The sequence below is a fragment of the Salmo salar genome, chromosome ssa06 (genome assembly GCF_905237065.1).
Source record: "Salmo salar chromosome ssa06, Ssal_v3.1, whole genome shotgun sequence".
Lineage (NCBI taxonomy): Eukaryota > Metazoa > Chordata > Actinopteri > Salmoniformes > Salmonidae > Salmo > Salmo salar.
Genome location: NC_059447.1, coordinates 23,040,803 through 23,055,153, shown reverse-complemented (window position 1 = coordinate 23,055,153; position 14,351 = coordinate 23,040,803). Strand labels below are relative to the sequence as shown.

Here is a 14,351-nt window from a genome sequence, read left to right as displayed (position 1 = left end):
ATATTATGTGGTTGTGCTGAGTTGGATGTTTGTATCGACGTGAGAGACAACACAAAAATGCACTTGCGACATTCCATCAAACTCTTATCAGGAAAAAGTCGGCAGCAGCATTACAGAATGCCTGCGTCAGGAGCAGCCAATGAAGAATGAATGATCCCTTCAATGTGTCATAAAATCATCCTTACTAATATGACTTCATGGAAGGGGAATGAATGCATGTAGCCTACTACTATATACAATTTAACAGCTATTGAAAATAGCACCTCTAAATTATAGATATCGTCTTCACTCCACGGCTTCATGTTGCCTTCAGCCATGCATTTCGTTTCTAAAACGCTTAACTAATAAGACAGGAAATTCGCAAACGATAGAAAAACGTGAGCTCTACCTATGACATTTAATTACGGGCTGTATTGGCTCTATAGTCCCAGTTAAATTGTATTTCGCTCCGAATGCTGTTGCTAAGGGAGCAGGGCGTATTCGCTCTCTGACCGCAGTTGAAGGGCAAATGAAAACCGTGAATATGATCGAAATCCGTCGTTTTCACGAGCGCTTTTACGGCATGTGGTATCAGGACGTCGCCCAGTATGTATTTTGAGTGTGAAATATGGCTTTTAATTATTACACGGTGTGATATTACGCTCGTTTCTATCCATTACCTTATAAGGAAGGGCAGCGCTGTATCGTGCCTGGTTGCAATAGGCTGGCGGTTACCGCTCTATGGAAGATCGTGCATTAACCCTTGTGGTGCTGAATTATAGTTGAGAGGGAAACGCTTTATGTATCAGCTAGAATACTTGGCATTTTGGTGATGACTTCTCGACTTACCCCTCGTCTAATCGTTTCGAGGTAGACCTGATCAAAATGTGTCACCATTGCGGCATATACACCAAATGCGCAATGGTGTTATCGGTCGTTTAATCAATCATTCATTTCCTACAAACGAGTAGCCTAAATATTAATGGCACAACTATTAAATGAAGTAGTACCCGAAACAGCAGGGTAGCATATGAAGTTGCTTTACTATAGCTCGTATCTTTCTGCACATGCATTTTAATAGCCTATTGAAATATTATTGAATTACATTTTAGAGAGCACATTTAGCTATATATGGCTAATATAAGCCTAAAGTTATGCAAAATATGGATTACAGCAGCCGTCTGATGTCTATCAATGTTTAAATGGCATTTGTGAACGACCGGAGCATACGAAACTGGTTTCGGTGTAGAGTAGCCTAGTGCATGACCTAGATATTTGGTAACCTCATAACCGATAGGCTCTCCACATTTTAAAAGAATTCAAGCAGGCTAATGCATTGAGTATGATCATGAAAGTCAAAAGGTAAAGTCAATAGGCAGCTTATGGTCGTCGTTGAAGAACACGACGCATAGCCTAGCCTACTGGGGTCGCATTAAACCAATGCCCACTAAATGCCCCTCTTCATTGAATTGTGCCCATTCCTTTAGGAAACCTTAAAATATGACACCATTTCCCTTTGAATAATGTAAAGTTATTATTAACATTTTCAGCATCCACAACAACACGTTTATATTCATCTGAAGGTTGACACGTGCTGTCCCACTGACCAATTTCGGCTCTTAGGCTTCATTATGAAAACTCTTTCATAACGTATTTTGATTAGCTATTCTTGAAACCATTGCATAATGTAACTATTACATTTACAGACACGATCATCGTATCGACAGGCTCGTATGTGCTCAACATTCGGAGAAGACTTTGCACCTGCGCCTTATATTCTATTCTGTTCTATTCCATTCTATTCCCAGCAAGTTGGTGATACAACTTGCCAAGTATAATTTTTTGGGGAAAATAGACTATAAAGCATCAATACCATGTTGTTATACACCTCTGAAAAGTCCTAAACATGAAACATGTTTTCAAACTACATTTTTGTATTTTATTTTTCTGAATGCATCGGAAGATTGTAATTCAACATACATATTGTGCTGATCGAATGAACCTGGTTTAGGATACATATTTAGTCAACAAAGGTATGGTTTGCTCGTGGATGTAAATTATACAGTAATGGATTATAATTTCCATAGCTGCCTGTCTCTTGCAGCCCAACTCCGCTCCACACACACGGAGCGGGTACAAACCTCTGCCTTTCACCTCCCCCTCTTCGCTCTGACGTCATGTGCCTGGCTATTGCATGAAGTGTTCTTGCAGCCCCACTAGTGTGGACTGTGGATATCTTTCTGCTTACTGCCTTCGAGCCAGGACCCAGCGAGAGAGTGTGTGTGTGTGTGAGAGAGAGAGAGAGAGAGAGAGAGAGAGAGAGAGAGAGAGAGAGAGAGAGGGCAAGAGAGCGACAGAGAGAGCGAGAAGGAGCTAGAGAGAGGAGTGGTGGAGGGATTACAGTTTGGTTTCTTATAACTGGAAAACTACCAAAGGAGTGAACGAAGGCATCAACGTATTTCAACGTTCGTTCGCTTCAAACGGATTCAAGACAGAATGGAGCTACCTGCCGCGGGAGAGCACGTCTTTGCGGTGGAGGGTATCGAAAAGAAGCGCATTCGGAAGGTAAAACTTCTCACCAATGCACATTTCAATAGCGTTGAGCTCAATTCGAATGTTATCGGTTTTCTCACCAAATCTCTCTCTTTCTCCCTTCTCCTACAGGGCAAAATAGAATACCTGGTAAAGTGGAGAGGGTGGTCTCCCAAGTAAGTGTGAAACATTGTATTGCGCATATGATGTTAAATGCTCGGACACACGATAGTACCCATACGTGGATTTTGCAGGCAGCAACCGATTTTGTTTTTCAACCAAAAAATCCTCGCTCGAAAGGCGCGCGCGAGCCAAAGAGAGATGGGGGAGCAAGAAAGAGAGAGGGAGAGCGATACGGATGCCTTCACTAATTTATGCGAGGGAAGGGGGTAGGCACAGCCATGTAATCCCGTTTTAATTATTTCTGCACTGCCAGCGAATTTACGAGACAGTGGTGTTAAAATGGCCGACAGTAACTCGGTGCACAGTGCAAAGATTATTGGTTTTATACCGTTTGCGTTTGGATAGAGCAGGGACCCTACCCTGTTTTTTGAATTGTGTACTGCTCTCTCTCGCGTAGCCGACTTGAGACATACCCAGGGGTATTTGCTATGGCAGGCATGATCCGCATTTGTTTTGGAATTGGCTTCCCTTGCCAGACATAGTGAATCATCCAAGAGATGAACCCATTAGTAGGCTATAACACATTTTTTGAACATGCTGGTGTATAGGCTACTTTACGCATGAAGACTACTGTAACGACGTTGTAGGCTAGAGTCAAGAACAGTATGTAATTCGTAACCCATAATATATTGAGAGACAACCTTAGCCTCTATATTGTAAAAGGGAATAGCCTATGTTGTTTCTCTCAACATGAATTACATATTTGTTTCTGTTCTTTCTACAGATACAACACATGGGAACCCGAGGAAAACATCCTTGACCCGCGCCTTCTCGTGGCGTTCCAAAACAGGTGAGAGACTTTGGATCTGGCCTCGCAGCCTCGAGTTGAGTCATGACCTTATATGGTCACGAGAGGAGGGGGGCGGTGGGTAGCAGCGCCTGTTATTCATACACCACACAGCCTCCCATGGGGGGATGTGTTTGAATGTTGGGAGAACTCCAAAGACACGCTTATGGATTGATTATATACGCGCACGTGTGCATGGTTTTAGTATTAAATTCTGCATTCTGCATTTTAATAGCCTAGACTATCCCATGGGTTGTTGTCAAGGTCTGGGTCTCAATGAGTCCATGCTCCGCGGCATGGCAGTTCATGTAGGCTAGTCCTATGCAAAGAACTGCTACAAAATCAAATAAACGGAGGGAAATAAACGGAGGAAGTTGTTGTAATTAGACATTCGGTGTGAGGTTGTCCATCAATAAACTATGTAAATATATGTATGAAGTCAATATCCTTCATTAGCAATCTTCCTATAGGCCTAATTTACCCGCTTACGGCCCTATTGTGTAGCCTATTACAATCGAAGACTCGGGCTGCTTTCAAAAGTGAGCCAGTCTTGCAGGTGCAGGAAATAACGGCGATGGGATGCTATTGTGAATAAACGACGAATTTGCGCATATAGACCTAATACTATTTTGATAGTCTGGTCTCTGTGAGTCAATTCATGAATATGTCATTGTGAATGTCTTTATAATGACAAAACCACTCTTGTGTAGTCCGAAACATGGGCTGATTTCAACAATTAGCTTTAAGATTCAGGCGACAAATGTTTGGGCCTATCGTTTGGCTACATTCAAACGCAATGGGATATTTTAAACCACATTTTATTTCATAACTATTGATCGGAATAATCTTTGTATTAGCTAAAACCTCTGGAGTATATCTAAGAGTTGATTATAAGCAAGGCTGCATAAAAGTATTATGTCTGTGCGAAAGTTTATAGGGCTTAAACAATTTTGCGCCGCAAATTCACAAATAGCCTACATCACATGCAATGTCATCCATACTCGATTGCGTTAATCCCCACATATGTCGCAGTCATTTCACTCCAACAATGTATCACAACAGCATTGCGTGGTGCAGGCGGCTGGTCTCTCTCTCACCCACGGGATAACCTAGGCTACCCGCCCCATAGGCCACCACCACCACTCCGTGTTTCACGTCGATATGGAGACAGGGAGATGCATAGAAGGCTGAAGGCCTAAAGGACGGGGGATGGGTATCACATTTATGGAAACCGTAATTGACATCCACTGCTCTCCGGCATTTCCAGTTGGCGACCTCATATTCTCCAGTCCCCCGGCGGTCTTGTCTGTGTCTGGGCTGGACGGTCGGTCTCAGAGCGCTGCCTCTGCGCTGTGTGGGGAGGAGGGAAGGAGCAGGCCTGTGTGTTCGGCTCGCTCTGCTCCGGTCCCGGGGGATGGGGGAGGGGAATCGACATGGGAGGTTGTAATTTCCAAATCTTCTATAAAGGGAGATTACCCCGCTCGACGTCTCCGGTGTAAAATCACACCACGTTATTGCTTTATGATGCAGAAAGTTCACGGGGACTGGCCGTGTCATCACGGGTTTGCTCAGTGTTTTGCTTAAACATTCATACCGTAGCATAGTATGTCTACTACATTAATGCTGTGTGTTAGCCACATGCGCTAATGCACAGCGGTGCGGGTGCGTCGAGTCCAGCTGCCATTGGGCTAGTGGGTTATATTTACGAGCATGTTATGACTTCAGGCCTCAACCAGGGAGCAATTATTTCATATGGACATGACTGTGCATATGATCACAACAGAATCATAACGTCCTGCACTGCTCTCTCTCTTCTTTTTGTGGGGAGAGTTTTGTAAACCCAAACAAATATAATGTTGTTCTTGGTAGGCTATAGTTCTCTGGAATCTAGTTATTAATTCATTTATTCGGTGAGTGTAATTTACTCGGGAATATAACCCAATATATTCAAATGTGCATAGTTAATAATAGACCATTGTGTTCACCTAATCTTTATGCAGTGTAGATGCTGTTGTGTTGCAGTTATTTCATTTTCAGTAAACCCTACTTCAACCTTGTATTTATTCAATTTCATACACACCATGTGACCCTAATTAGGATTTGACTGTGACAGAACCATAGGGAGGTGTAAGGACTGGCGGTGGGAGAGGATGTGGAAGAGAGAGGGGGAGATTATCCCCCTGCTGTAGAACTAATTGAATTCCTTCATTATAATGAGAATATGGAATGATGGGCATATTACTATGGAGAGAGTTATGCAAATACAGACAGACCAGAATGCTTTGCAGCAGGTCACACTCGGGTCTTCATTAGCGTTCAAAATCAAAATTCCACTTTCGACCTTGAAGAGATTATTTTAAAAAGACATTTGTCTAGAGATGCTACGGAATTATTAATAAGATCAATAGAGGGATATATTTGCAAACTTTGTTTTGTTTGTGCACATCTGTCAATATGTACAGTTCATTAATATGTTGTAAAGCTACCAGTATGTCAATACGTCAAACATTCTTTGATGACACAAGATGATGTTTCCTGCCAACCTCCACCCTCGTGGTAAATATATGTTTTTCATCATCTTTTACAGAGAGAGACAGGAACAGTTGATGGGATATCGTAAACGTGGACCAAAACCAAAACATCTCTTAGTCCAGGTAACGATCATCATCCCCACCTTATTGTCCATATTGTTTTTATGTTTAATAGTTCCATTTGTTTAAAAATAACAGGATTTTCAGTCAGCCATTCCACTGAACAGCAGAGAGCGAGAGAGAGAGAGAGAGAGAGAGAGAGCGAGAGAGAGAGAGAGAGAGAGAACAGAAGTTCTTGTAACACACCAGTGTCAGGTGTTTTGGAGATCCCTGTCATTATATCTGTGGTTATTTTGAGTGGATTTGCATTAGGAGAGAGAGAGAGATATGGGTTCCTCCAGCTGGTCTGGCCTACACACTCATCATGAAACCCAGTTTGTTGCCTCAGGCTCTGGAAGTATTGCTTGAGCACATTCATTTTATTTTATGCTAATAGCCACATGTGCAAATGGCTGTTTCCCTTTTAAGATTTTACAAGTGTTATTTTCTCTTCCCCAAATGAATAACCATGTTGCCTATGGGAAATTTGGTATGCCATTCCATTTTCACGCGTGCAATTTGTTAGCTCTAAAATGTAGAATTATTCAAAGCAGAAGTGAAAGAATAACAGAACACAGTTCCCCGAGGTTGCGGATTTTGTAAGTTTAACTAGGCAAGTCAGTTAAGAACAAATTCTTATTTTCAATGACGGCCTAGGAACAGCAGGTTAACTGCCTTGTTCAGGGGCAGAACGACAGATTTGTACCTTGTCAGCTCGGGGATTCGATCTTGCAACCTTTCGGTTAATAGTCCAACGCTCTAACCACTAGTGCCACTGTGTTTATTACTACGAGTAGTCAAGCCCTGAAAGACCCACTTCATTTGAAAAACAACAAAATGGCAGCCCTGCCACTTAGTTTGCTAGAAAGCTGAAGGAGAAGGCTGGAGAAATGTAACCACTCTCAAGTTCATAGATATGGATGCAAGGATAGACAATCCTCAAAAATGTCTGTTCAAAGTGAGAGAAAAGTAAGAGACACACCACATTGCTACAACCACACGTGGTTTGACATCAAGGATCAAGCGTGACATGTCTAGTGGCACCTAAGTGACCCTGAGGTCACAGACATAGCGTCTTCCTCCCCTTTCTGAAATAGCATTCTCGTGGCCTGGGGGGTAGGTCATGCATGGGAAGTGGAGAGGGAAAGAGGGTGGAGGGATCTGAGAAGATGGAGGAAGGAATCCCAGGAGGAGAGCCCTGACTGGATGCTCTCCTCACACAAAGTTATAGATCGGTTGTCTGTGACCTTTATACCAGGTTAGCCAAGAACTGGAATGTAATGTTCCGATAACATCTGAATCCCAATGTACAAATGTAGCCATTAGCCAAGGCCTGTGTGTTGCATTTAGGCTTACAGTATGTGGATAATTTATGCAATGATATTGTATTCTTGTTCTCCGACAATGTCTTTGAATTACCCTTGAGGGGATTGATAATGTCTTATTGAATTGGATTGGATTGCTGGCTACGGCTAAGGACTAGTTATGAGAAGCAACATAGCATAAATGTAGACTTAGGATAGATTTCTGTTGGTTATCTTTTGCCTTTTATATTTCCCTTGTCAGTTAAACCCGAACAATAAAAGATGAAAAGAGTGCTTTCATTTTTCCAGAATAATAACCTTCCATTGTCTTCCGACTTTTTCAGCTTCCCTCGTTTGCACGGAGATCCAGCATCCCTGCTGGATTCGAGGAGACGTCTCCGGAGGCCGAGAACCACCTCAGGTCAGACCCGATCCAGATGCACCGCTCCCAGCCCCAACAGTACCAGCTGAACAGCAAGAAACACCACCAGTACCAGCCCAGCAAACAGGAAGTCTCAGCGGACCAGCTAGGCAACGGGAAGAAGAAGTTATTCTATCAGCTCAACAGCAAGAAACACCACCACTACCAGCCTGACCCCAATATGTACAACACCCAGTCCGCCAGGCCCAAAGACGTGGTCAAAGGTCAGGAACCCAGTCCGCCCACCAATCCCAACCCTGGGTGGAACCTGCCGCCGGCACTGCAGCAGAAATGGGTTCGTGACAAAAACACGGGCTGCCTGAGCAAAGTCAAAGACGTGACGGTGGTGGAGATGAAGAAAGCAGAGGTGCGTGTCAACGAGGCTGAGAGTGAATGCGCCCTGAAGCCCAGCCCAAAGGAGGCAGCCCTACCCAGCGCCATTAGCAGCAAGATGAAGATCATCAAGAACAAGAACAAGAATGGACGCATTGTCATCGTCATGAGCAAGTACATGGACGGCAACAAGGCTGGGGCGGCCAAGGGTAAACACTCTTCAGACTTGACTGGAGAAGAGAAACCTCAACACGCCGAGCAGTCAGACATGACCAAGGTACAGGGGACCACCAATGTCGCTAAAGAGATCTGTAATGCCAGTTCCCCTCCGGCCGCTGAGCATCCCAAGAAACGCTCTCCAGAAGACAGACATTTCTCGAAACCATCGCCCAGCACGGCTGAGGAATACAACACAGAGGTTGCGAGGGGCCAGGCGGACTTACCGGATGATCACCCCCTACAGCTAACCACCAACCCAACCCCTTCCCCCTGGGCGATGGATACTAGCCTCCCCACCCCTAGCCCTATGGACCAGATCCAGACACTCCCCACCACAAATAACGACCGCAAACGCAAGCTCTCCCACCCCGAGGAGGACAGGGGCGCGTGTAAAAGGTTTCTGAGCTCCAGGAGCATCAGTGTCCCCAGTGCTGTGCCCACTCCGCCCCAGGACAAACCCATGGACCTCCACCTCATTGTCCCCCGCCGGAGCAGCAATAGCGGGTATGGGTATGAGGTTACGGACGCCAGCACCAGTCAGGAAGAACCTATGGATCTTAGCTGTTCTAGAACCAGAAAGCAACCTGAACCTGAGCCAGTGCCAGAGCCAGAACCGGAGCCTAAGGATCCAACTGCAGTGGTACAGGAGTCAGAGACAACAACAACGATAACAACAACAGCAACAACAACAACAACAACAGAGGAGGCTGAAGAAGAGCCTGTCTTAAAGTTCTCTCCTTTTATGGGCAACATTGTCATCACTGACATCACCACGAACTGTCTCACGGTCACTTTTAAGGAATACGTTTCTGTTTAACAGTCCCTGGACCAATCGAAACTGAGGACTACTGATTTGACGGCCTTATCAATATGTGTATATGTAAAAAGAAATGTGAAGATTTGTACATATGGAGATTTATAATTTATAATTCAAAATCAATACATTTCTTATGATGTTTTATACTTCAACTCTTTGGTAATGTGGAAGCCAAGAAAGTGCCCTCATGGATTTCAGTGACTGCATTCAGGTGGATGTTAATTACTAGTGAAATGTCCATTATGAAATATCAAGTCATATAGAATAGCTTTTGCTGTTGTGGCTTGATGGTATATACCAAACATATACAATCTTAGAAAAAAGGGTTCCAAAAGGGTTCTTTGGCTGTCCCCATATGAGAATCCTTTTGTGTTCCATCTAGAACCCTCTGTGGAAAGGGTTCTACCTGGAACCAAAAGGGTTCTACCTAGTAACGAAAAGAGTTCTACAAAGGGTTCTCCTATGTAGACAGCCGAATAACCCTTTTAGGTTCTAGATAGCACCTTTTTTTCTAAGAGTTTAGCCTGAGATGTATGCCGTTTTATACATACAGTATGTTCTACTTAATAATGGCGGTTATTTTGGTCCATAATTAGATGATGTTGAGTAACTATGGTGATGAAAGATCCGTTTAAAAGCACTTCATTGCATTCACCTATGTGTGTATTTTAATTTGTACTATGTACTGTATATGTATTCTCCATATGATTTATACTTATTTCCATTGCTTTACAATCTACTCCAGCCAGGTGTGCTCAGTCTGAGGCTACTGTGTCATATTTCACGTTGGTGAGTTTTGTTATTGTTTGTGAGTGCAGGAGAAATGAATGGAAGAAGAAATGCAAATATGAATGTTGGGTGTGCCAGGCACCCACAGAGACATCATACAGACCCAGTTTCACCAAGGGGTATACTCTGATATGAGATTGAAGCGAACTTCTGACAAATCCTCCAAGGCTCTCATTTGAAAACTAGAGTTACACACATATATTTCAACTAACTGAACACCGGTTTCAGCAAACCCTGTCAATCTTAGCCATGAGCTGCTACATTGCATGTTTTCCTTTTGAGAAAACAAAGTGTATATTATAACTTGCACTATTGAATTGCACAGTGGCAGGCAGGCAAACCATTTAAGAAATTAGCTCTCAGGGGTGAGTAATGAAGACCAGTTTTATTGACTTGTGACCCTAATTAGGTTGATGTATTGCATTGGTGAAGACCCCACAGATGGTCTACTAAGCCCATACAGCAGGTCTATGTAGGACTATTTGTGGCAGGTCTATGCAGAACTATTTGTGGCAGGTCTATGTAGGACTATTTTTGCATTTAAGTTGACCTTATGACAGGGTGACATTTTTCTCCAGAGGAGGCTGGTAGGAAAGGCTTATCGTAATGGCTGGAGTGGAATAAATGGATTGGAGTCAAACATATCCATTTATCCCATCCCATCCATTACAATGACTTTGTCCTCCTATAGCTCCTCCCACCAGCCTCCTCTGCATTTCACACATACAGTAGGGGCATTCATCTTAACTTGCGATTGACGCTTGCTTTACAAAGGCCTGATAGATTGACATGTATAACTTCTCTGTCTTTAGCTTATCGAAGCTACCTGGGTTACTAGTCATAGATGTGTATTTTCAGTGTTTCCTAACACCCATCTCTGTGCAAAATATAAAAGCTAATTGTGAGTCGCTTATGTTTAGAGGCTGATATTTTGATCCTAACACACATGATCCAATGAGAACAAGCTCTTTTGATATTGCTGCTAAAGTGTATGTTAGAGTACTTTCTTCTGTCGTTGAAACCTTGTTGGATGTAACCTACATTACAGTCTAAATTGCCTTCGATGCACACTGAATGCAAAGCAAGAAAGAAAACGACGGATTATGGATTTACATATGATTGTTATGATGATAATGATTAAATAGATATTATTTATTATCATTATTATTTTGCTGTCCAAAACTAAGCTCACTTAGATGCCCTCTGCATTAGAGGTGGAACATCTTATACCTGTCGGTACAACATTTAGCACAACTTTGTAACTTTTTGAATCCTTTTGGTTACCATTGATTTGTTGGAGCCAGGGTACATTTCCCTGCCCTTGGTGGTTCAAAGGCAAAATTATTGTTTTAAGGTGTGTTCCGATGGGGAGGGGCTGGAATTAGTACTGTTGGCACAGCTATGGTATGTTTTACAATAAAGCAAGAGAACTGACCTTTTTCTGACATTGTCTGACTTTGGCCTGCTATGGGGACATGCTGTGAATGACATTAAGTGCTTAAGGCTAATGAATTGAAGTATTGTTTCAGTCAGTATGGGAAAAAATCCTTTATTTGTAGACTGGCATATTGTAACAGGCATTATAATTGCCTTCAACTACCCCCAAAAATGTTATATATATTTTTAAAAATAATTATTCACTTCATTCTACTTATATGCCATGTGATGTTCTTTATTTTGACACTAAAGTTAATATTTAGGCCTTGGCTACCGACCACGTTTTTTGTTTTTACTTGACAAAAAAGGCTAACTTTCCTTTAAAAAACATGAATGTTGGTAATAATGTGACCTCTGAATGGAAGCACATATGAAGTTGCTTAAGCACATATACAATCCAGAACAAAGGGTCTTCTGTCTTAAATAACTGTTAAATAACTATACTGGCCACTTGTGTTATTACTACTTTACTGATGGGTTATTTTTCTGTTGGAGCAAGACAGCTTGACCCTTGGCAGGAATGTAATCAGAACCACCACATAGTGGGGGGGGGGGTCTTATGCAATATCACATTGTGATACCTCTTGTATCACAATGTGAAAGGCTTTGTGGAATGGGAAGACCTCTATTAGGCTTTCACTTCTGTCAACCAAGTCTCAAGTATCACATTTGTAGGCTGTTTGATGTAGGCTACCATTGACTCACTCCATTTTGTAACAGCACAACTGAGGCTTTGTCAAACTCACGTGTCGTTTCAGCAATGTGTCTTGTCCTGAGCAAGATTTGTCCTTCAGGTAAGTTCTGTCACGGGGTGGTAGGCTTCGTCTTCGGTTGTTCTTTTCCCCACACACGCATAACCTTGGCCTATCCAGTAGACTCGTCTAATGAGCATGCAGTCGATCCATTCAGAATTAGGCCGTGAGATGTGTCAGGTTACCTTATCTTTTGGTGGGAGACGTGCTCTGGGAGTTATAGATTTGTGAACTGTATCTAGGGTTTCCACATTCAAATGCCTAAAGACCATTTGAGTTGTAGGCTTAACTCTGTTCAGATGTGCATGGTAGCCTACAGTAACTCCCAAAGCGGAATTTATTGACAACTCAAATGATGGCGCGAATGCAGTTGCAAAAAAGCGCACATACCTGGAATTTTGGCGCAAAATGTGTCAATGTATTGCTTCCTGGAACTTCGAGTTTACAGGCGGGCGCGCTTCGCAATGATTCGGCCCCAGACCAGTCAAGTGTAACAAGGAAAGTAGAACTACCTATATTGGGAGTATGCCTATACATAAACGTTACATGGACATCAGAACATGTTGTATGGCTTGTTTAGACTTCATAATATGGGCCATGACCTTGTCTACAGACCTAATCTAAAGCCAGTGTAAGACCTTGAGCTGGACTGGAAAACATGCCGAGGTCTTTCAATGGGAGTTGCTTATCAAATAATGTTTTTCGGCACTGGGAGTGTGTCATTCAACCTTGGAACAGATAGATATGGCAAGATTGATGGGCCAATTGAACACATTTTGAGAAAAGTTTTAATCGGCTGGTAGCCTAGCGGTGAAGAGTGTTGGGCCAGTAATTGGAAGGTTGTTGGTTCTAATCCTACAGCCAACTAGGTGAAAAAATCCGTCGATGTGCCCTTGAGCAAGGCAGTAAATGTTGCTCCTGTATTAAATGTAAGTTGGCGATGCACGCACATGGGGACTGTCCGGTGATGTCCTTATTTGAAAGCCTTTTTCGGAAATAGCTGGTTCTATTCATCTAAAAAGCAGGGACAAATACAATAATTTCAGCAATTCTCTTTTGGAATGCGTTCGCTTCTAATTTGAATTCCCTTTATTTGATCCATGTACAGAAGTCAAATTACACATTCAACTTGTTTGTAGCCTAACAAATGTTGTTTCATATTTTTGCAGATAGCTCTTATACACAAAACCAAGCTTTTTGACAAGTCCTGCACATTTCTAGAAGCGCAGCGCGGTACCTCTGAATTGCTCTCTGGGCTATATCATGCCAATAAATGTTGAAATTGTCCAGAGAATGGAAAACCGTTTCGCCATAGATTTGAGTCTGATCAGGTAGACTATATCGGTGTCATAAATAGGCTCACTGACATCCCTTTCCCTATGCATTTGTTGCAAGTTTGACATCTCACTTTGAGCTTAATCACAACTTTAAGAATTCAAAGCTCTCAAGTTTGCACTGTCCATGTTCATGGACACATATTTTAGACATTTTATTTTGTAGGTTAAAGTGTATAACTGTATTGTAATCGTGTTAGTATAGCCTATATAATTTTACAAGCGTCAATGGTTCTTTATCGGATATCATTAGGCTAAGAGCCATAGAGGATGTGTCTATTTTATATAGAATGGAGGTTCTTTGTTTGGTGAACCATATAGAAAAGTTTCAATTAATTGGTTTGCGTGTTTTCATCATGCATTTCAGGAATGAGGACTTTATCGAGGTGAATGAAGGCTACATTTCGTTTGTTGAGGCATCTACTTTCCAACTGTCCCCCAAGTAGCCTATGTGTTTGTTTTCCGTTTTCAGGTTTACATTTTTTTAGATGTTTACACCTGAAGTAACTTAACTAATGTTTATCATTAAACAATTCGGCACATAGCCAGCTTGTATCAGTCTCCATTTGATTTGCACTGGAATCCGCAGTAGACGCAAGGGTTAGAGGATAGCTATATTGCATCTACGTTTATAAGTCTTCCTTTTTTAGGAAAATATCTTAGCCCTATAGTCAAATGTTCCATTATTCATACACAGCGTGTGTAACTTGCTGAAAAGGAGACAGCCATTTTCTCTCGTCTATACCCGCTTCGAGCAGCGGATCGAATGTTCGCAGGGGCTTTGCGGTGTATGAAATGGTCGCTCGGCATAACGTGCTGAGAGTTGGAGGTGTA

At 42.5% G+C, this 14,351-nt stretch overlaps 1 protein-coding gene across 1 annotated transcript; it reads left to right on the top strand.

The window, feature by feature from the left end:
- The first annotated feature begins 2,178 nt into the window (after nucleotides 1-2,178).
- LOC106606687 (E3 SUMO-protein ligase CBX4) lies at nucleotides 2,179-11,429 on the top strand. The gene is made up of 5 exons (XM_014203037.2): nucleotides 2,179-2,544; nucleotides 2,644-2,687; nucleotides 3,419-3,484; nucleotides 6,069-6,135; nucleotides 7,760-11,429. Exons 1-5 carry the CDS (start codon nucleotides 2,476-2,478, stop codon nucleotides 9,203-9,205), a joined length of 1,692 nt encoding a protein of 563 aa, XP_014058512.2. The 5' UTR covers nucleotides 2,179-2,475; the 3' UTR covers nucleotides 9,206-11,429.
- Nucleotides 11,430-14,351: the final 2,922 nt, after the last annotated feature.

Excerpts from the sequence above, each read along its gene's own strand:
- LOC106606687 (XM_014203037.2), top strand. The coding sequence starts at position 2,476 with ATGGAGCTACCTGCCGCGGGAGAGCACGTCTTTGCGGTGGAGGGTATC. Across the intron at positions 2,688-3,418 it reads TGGAGAGGGTGGTCTCCCAA|ATACAACACATGGGAACCCG; the intron begins GTAAGTGTGAAA and ends TTCTTTCTACAG. Across the intron at positions 3,485-6,068 it reads CTCGTGGCGTTCCAAAACAG|AGAGAGACAGGAACAGTTGA; the intron begins GTGAGAGACTTT and ends CATCTTTTACAG.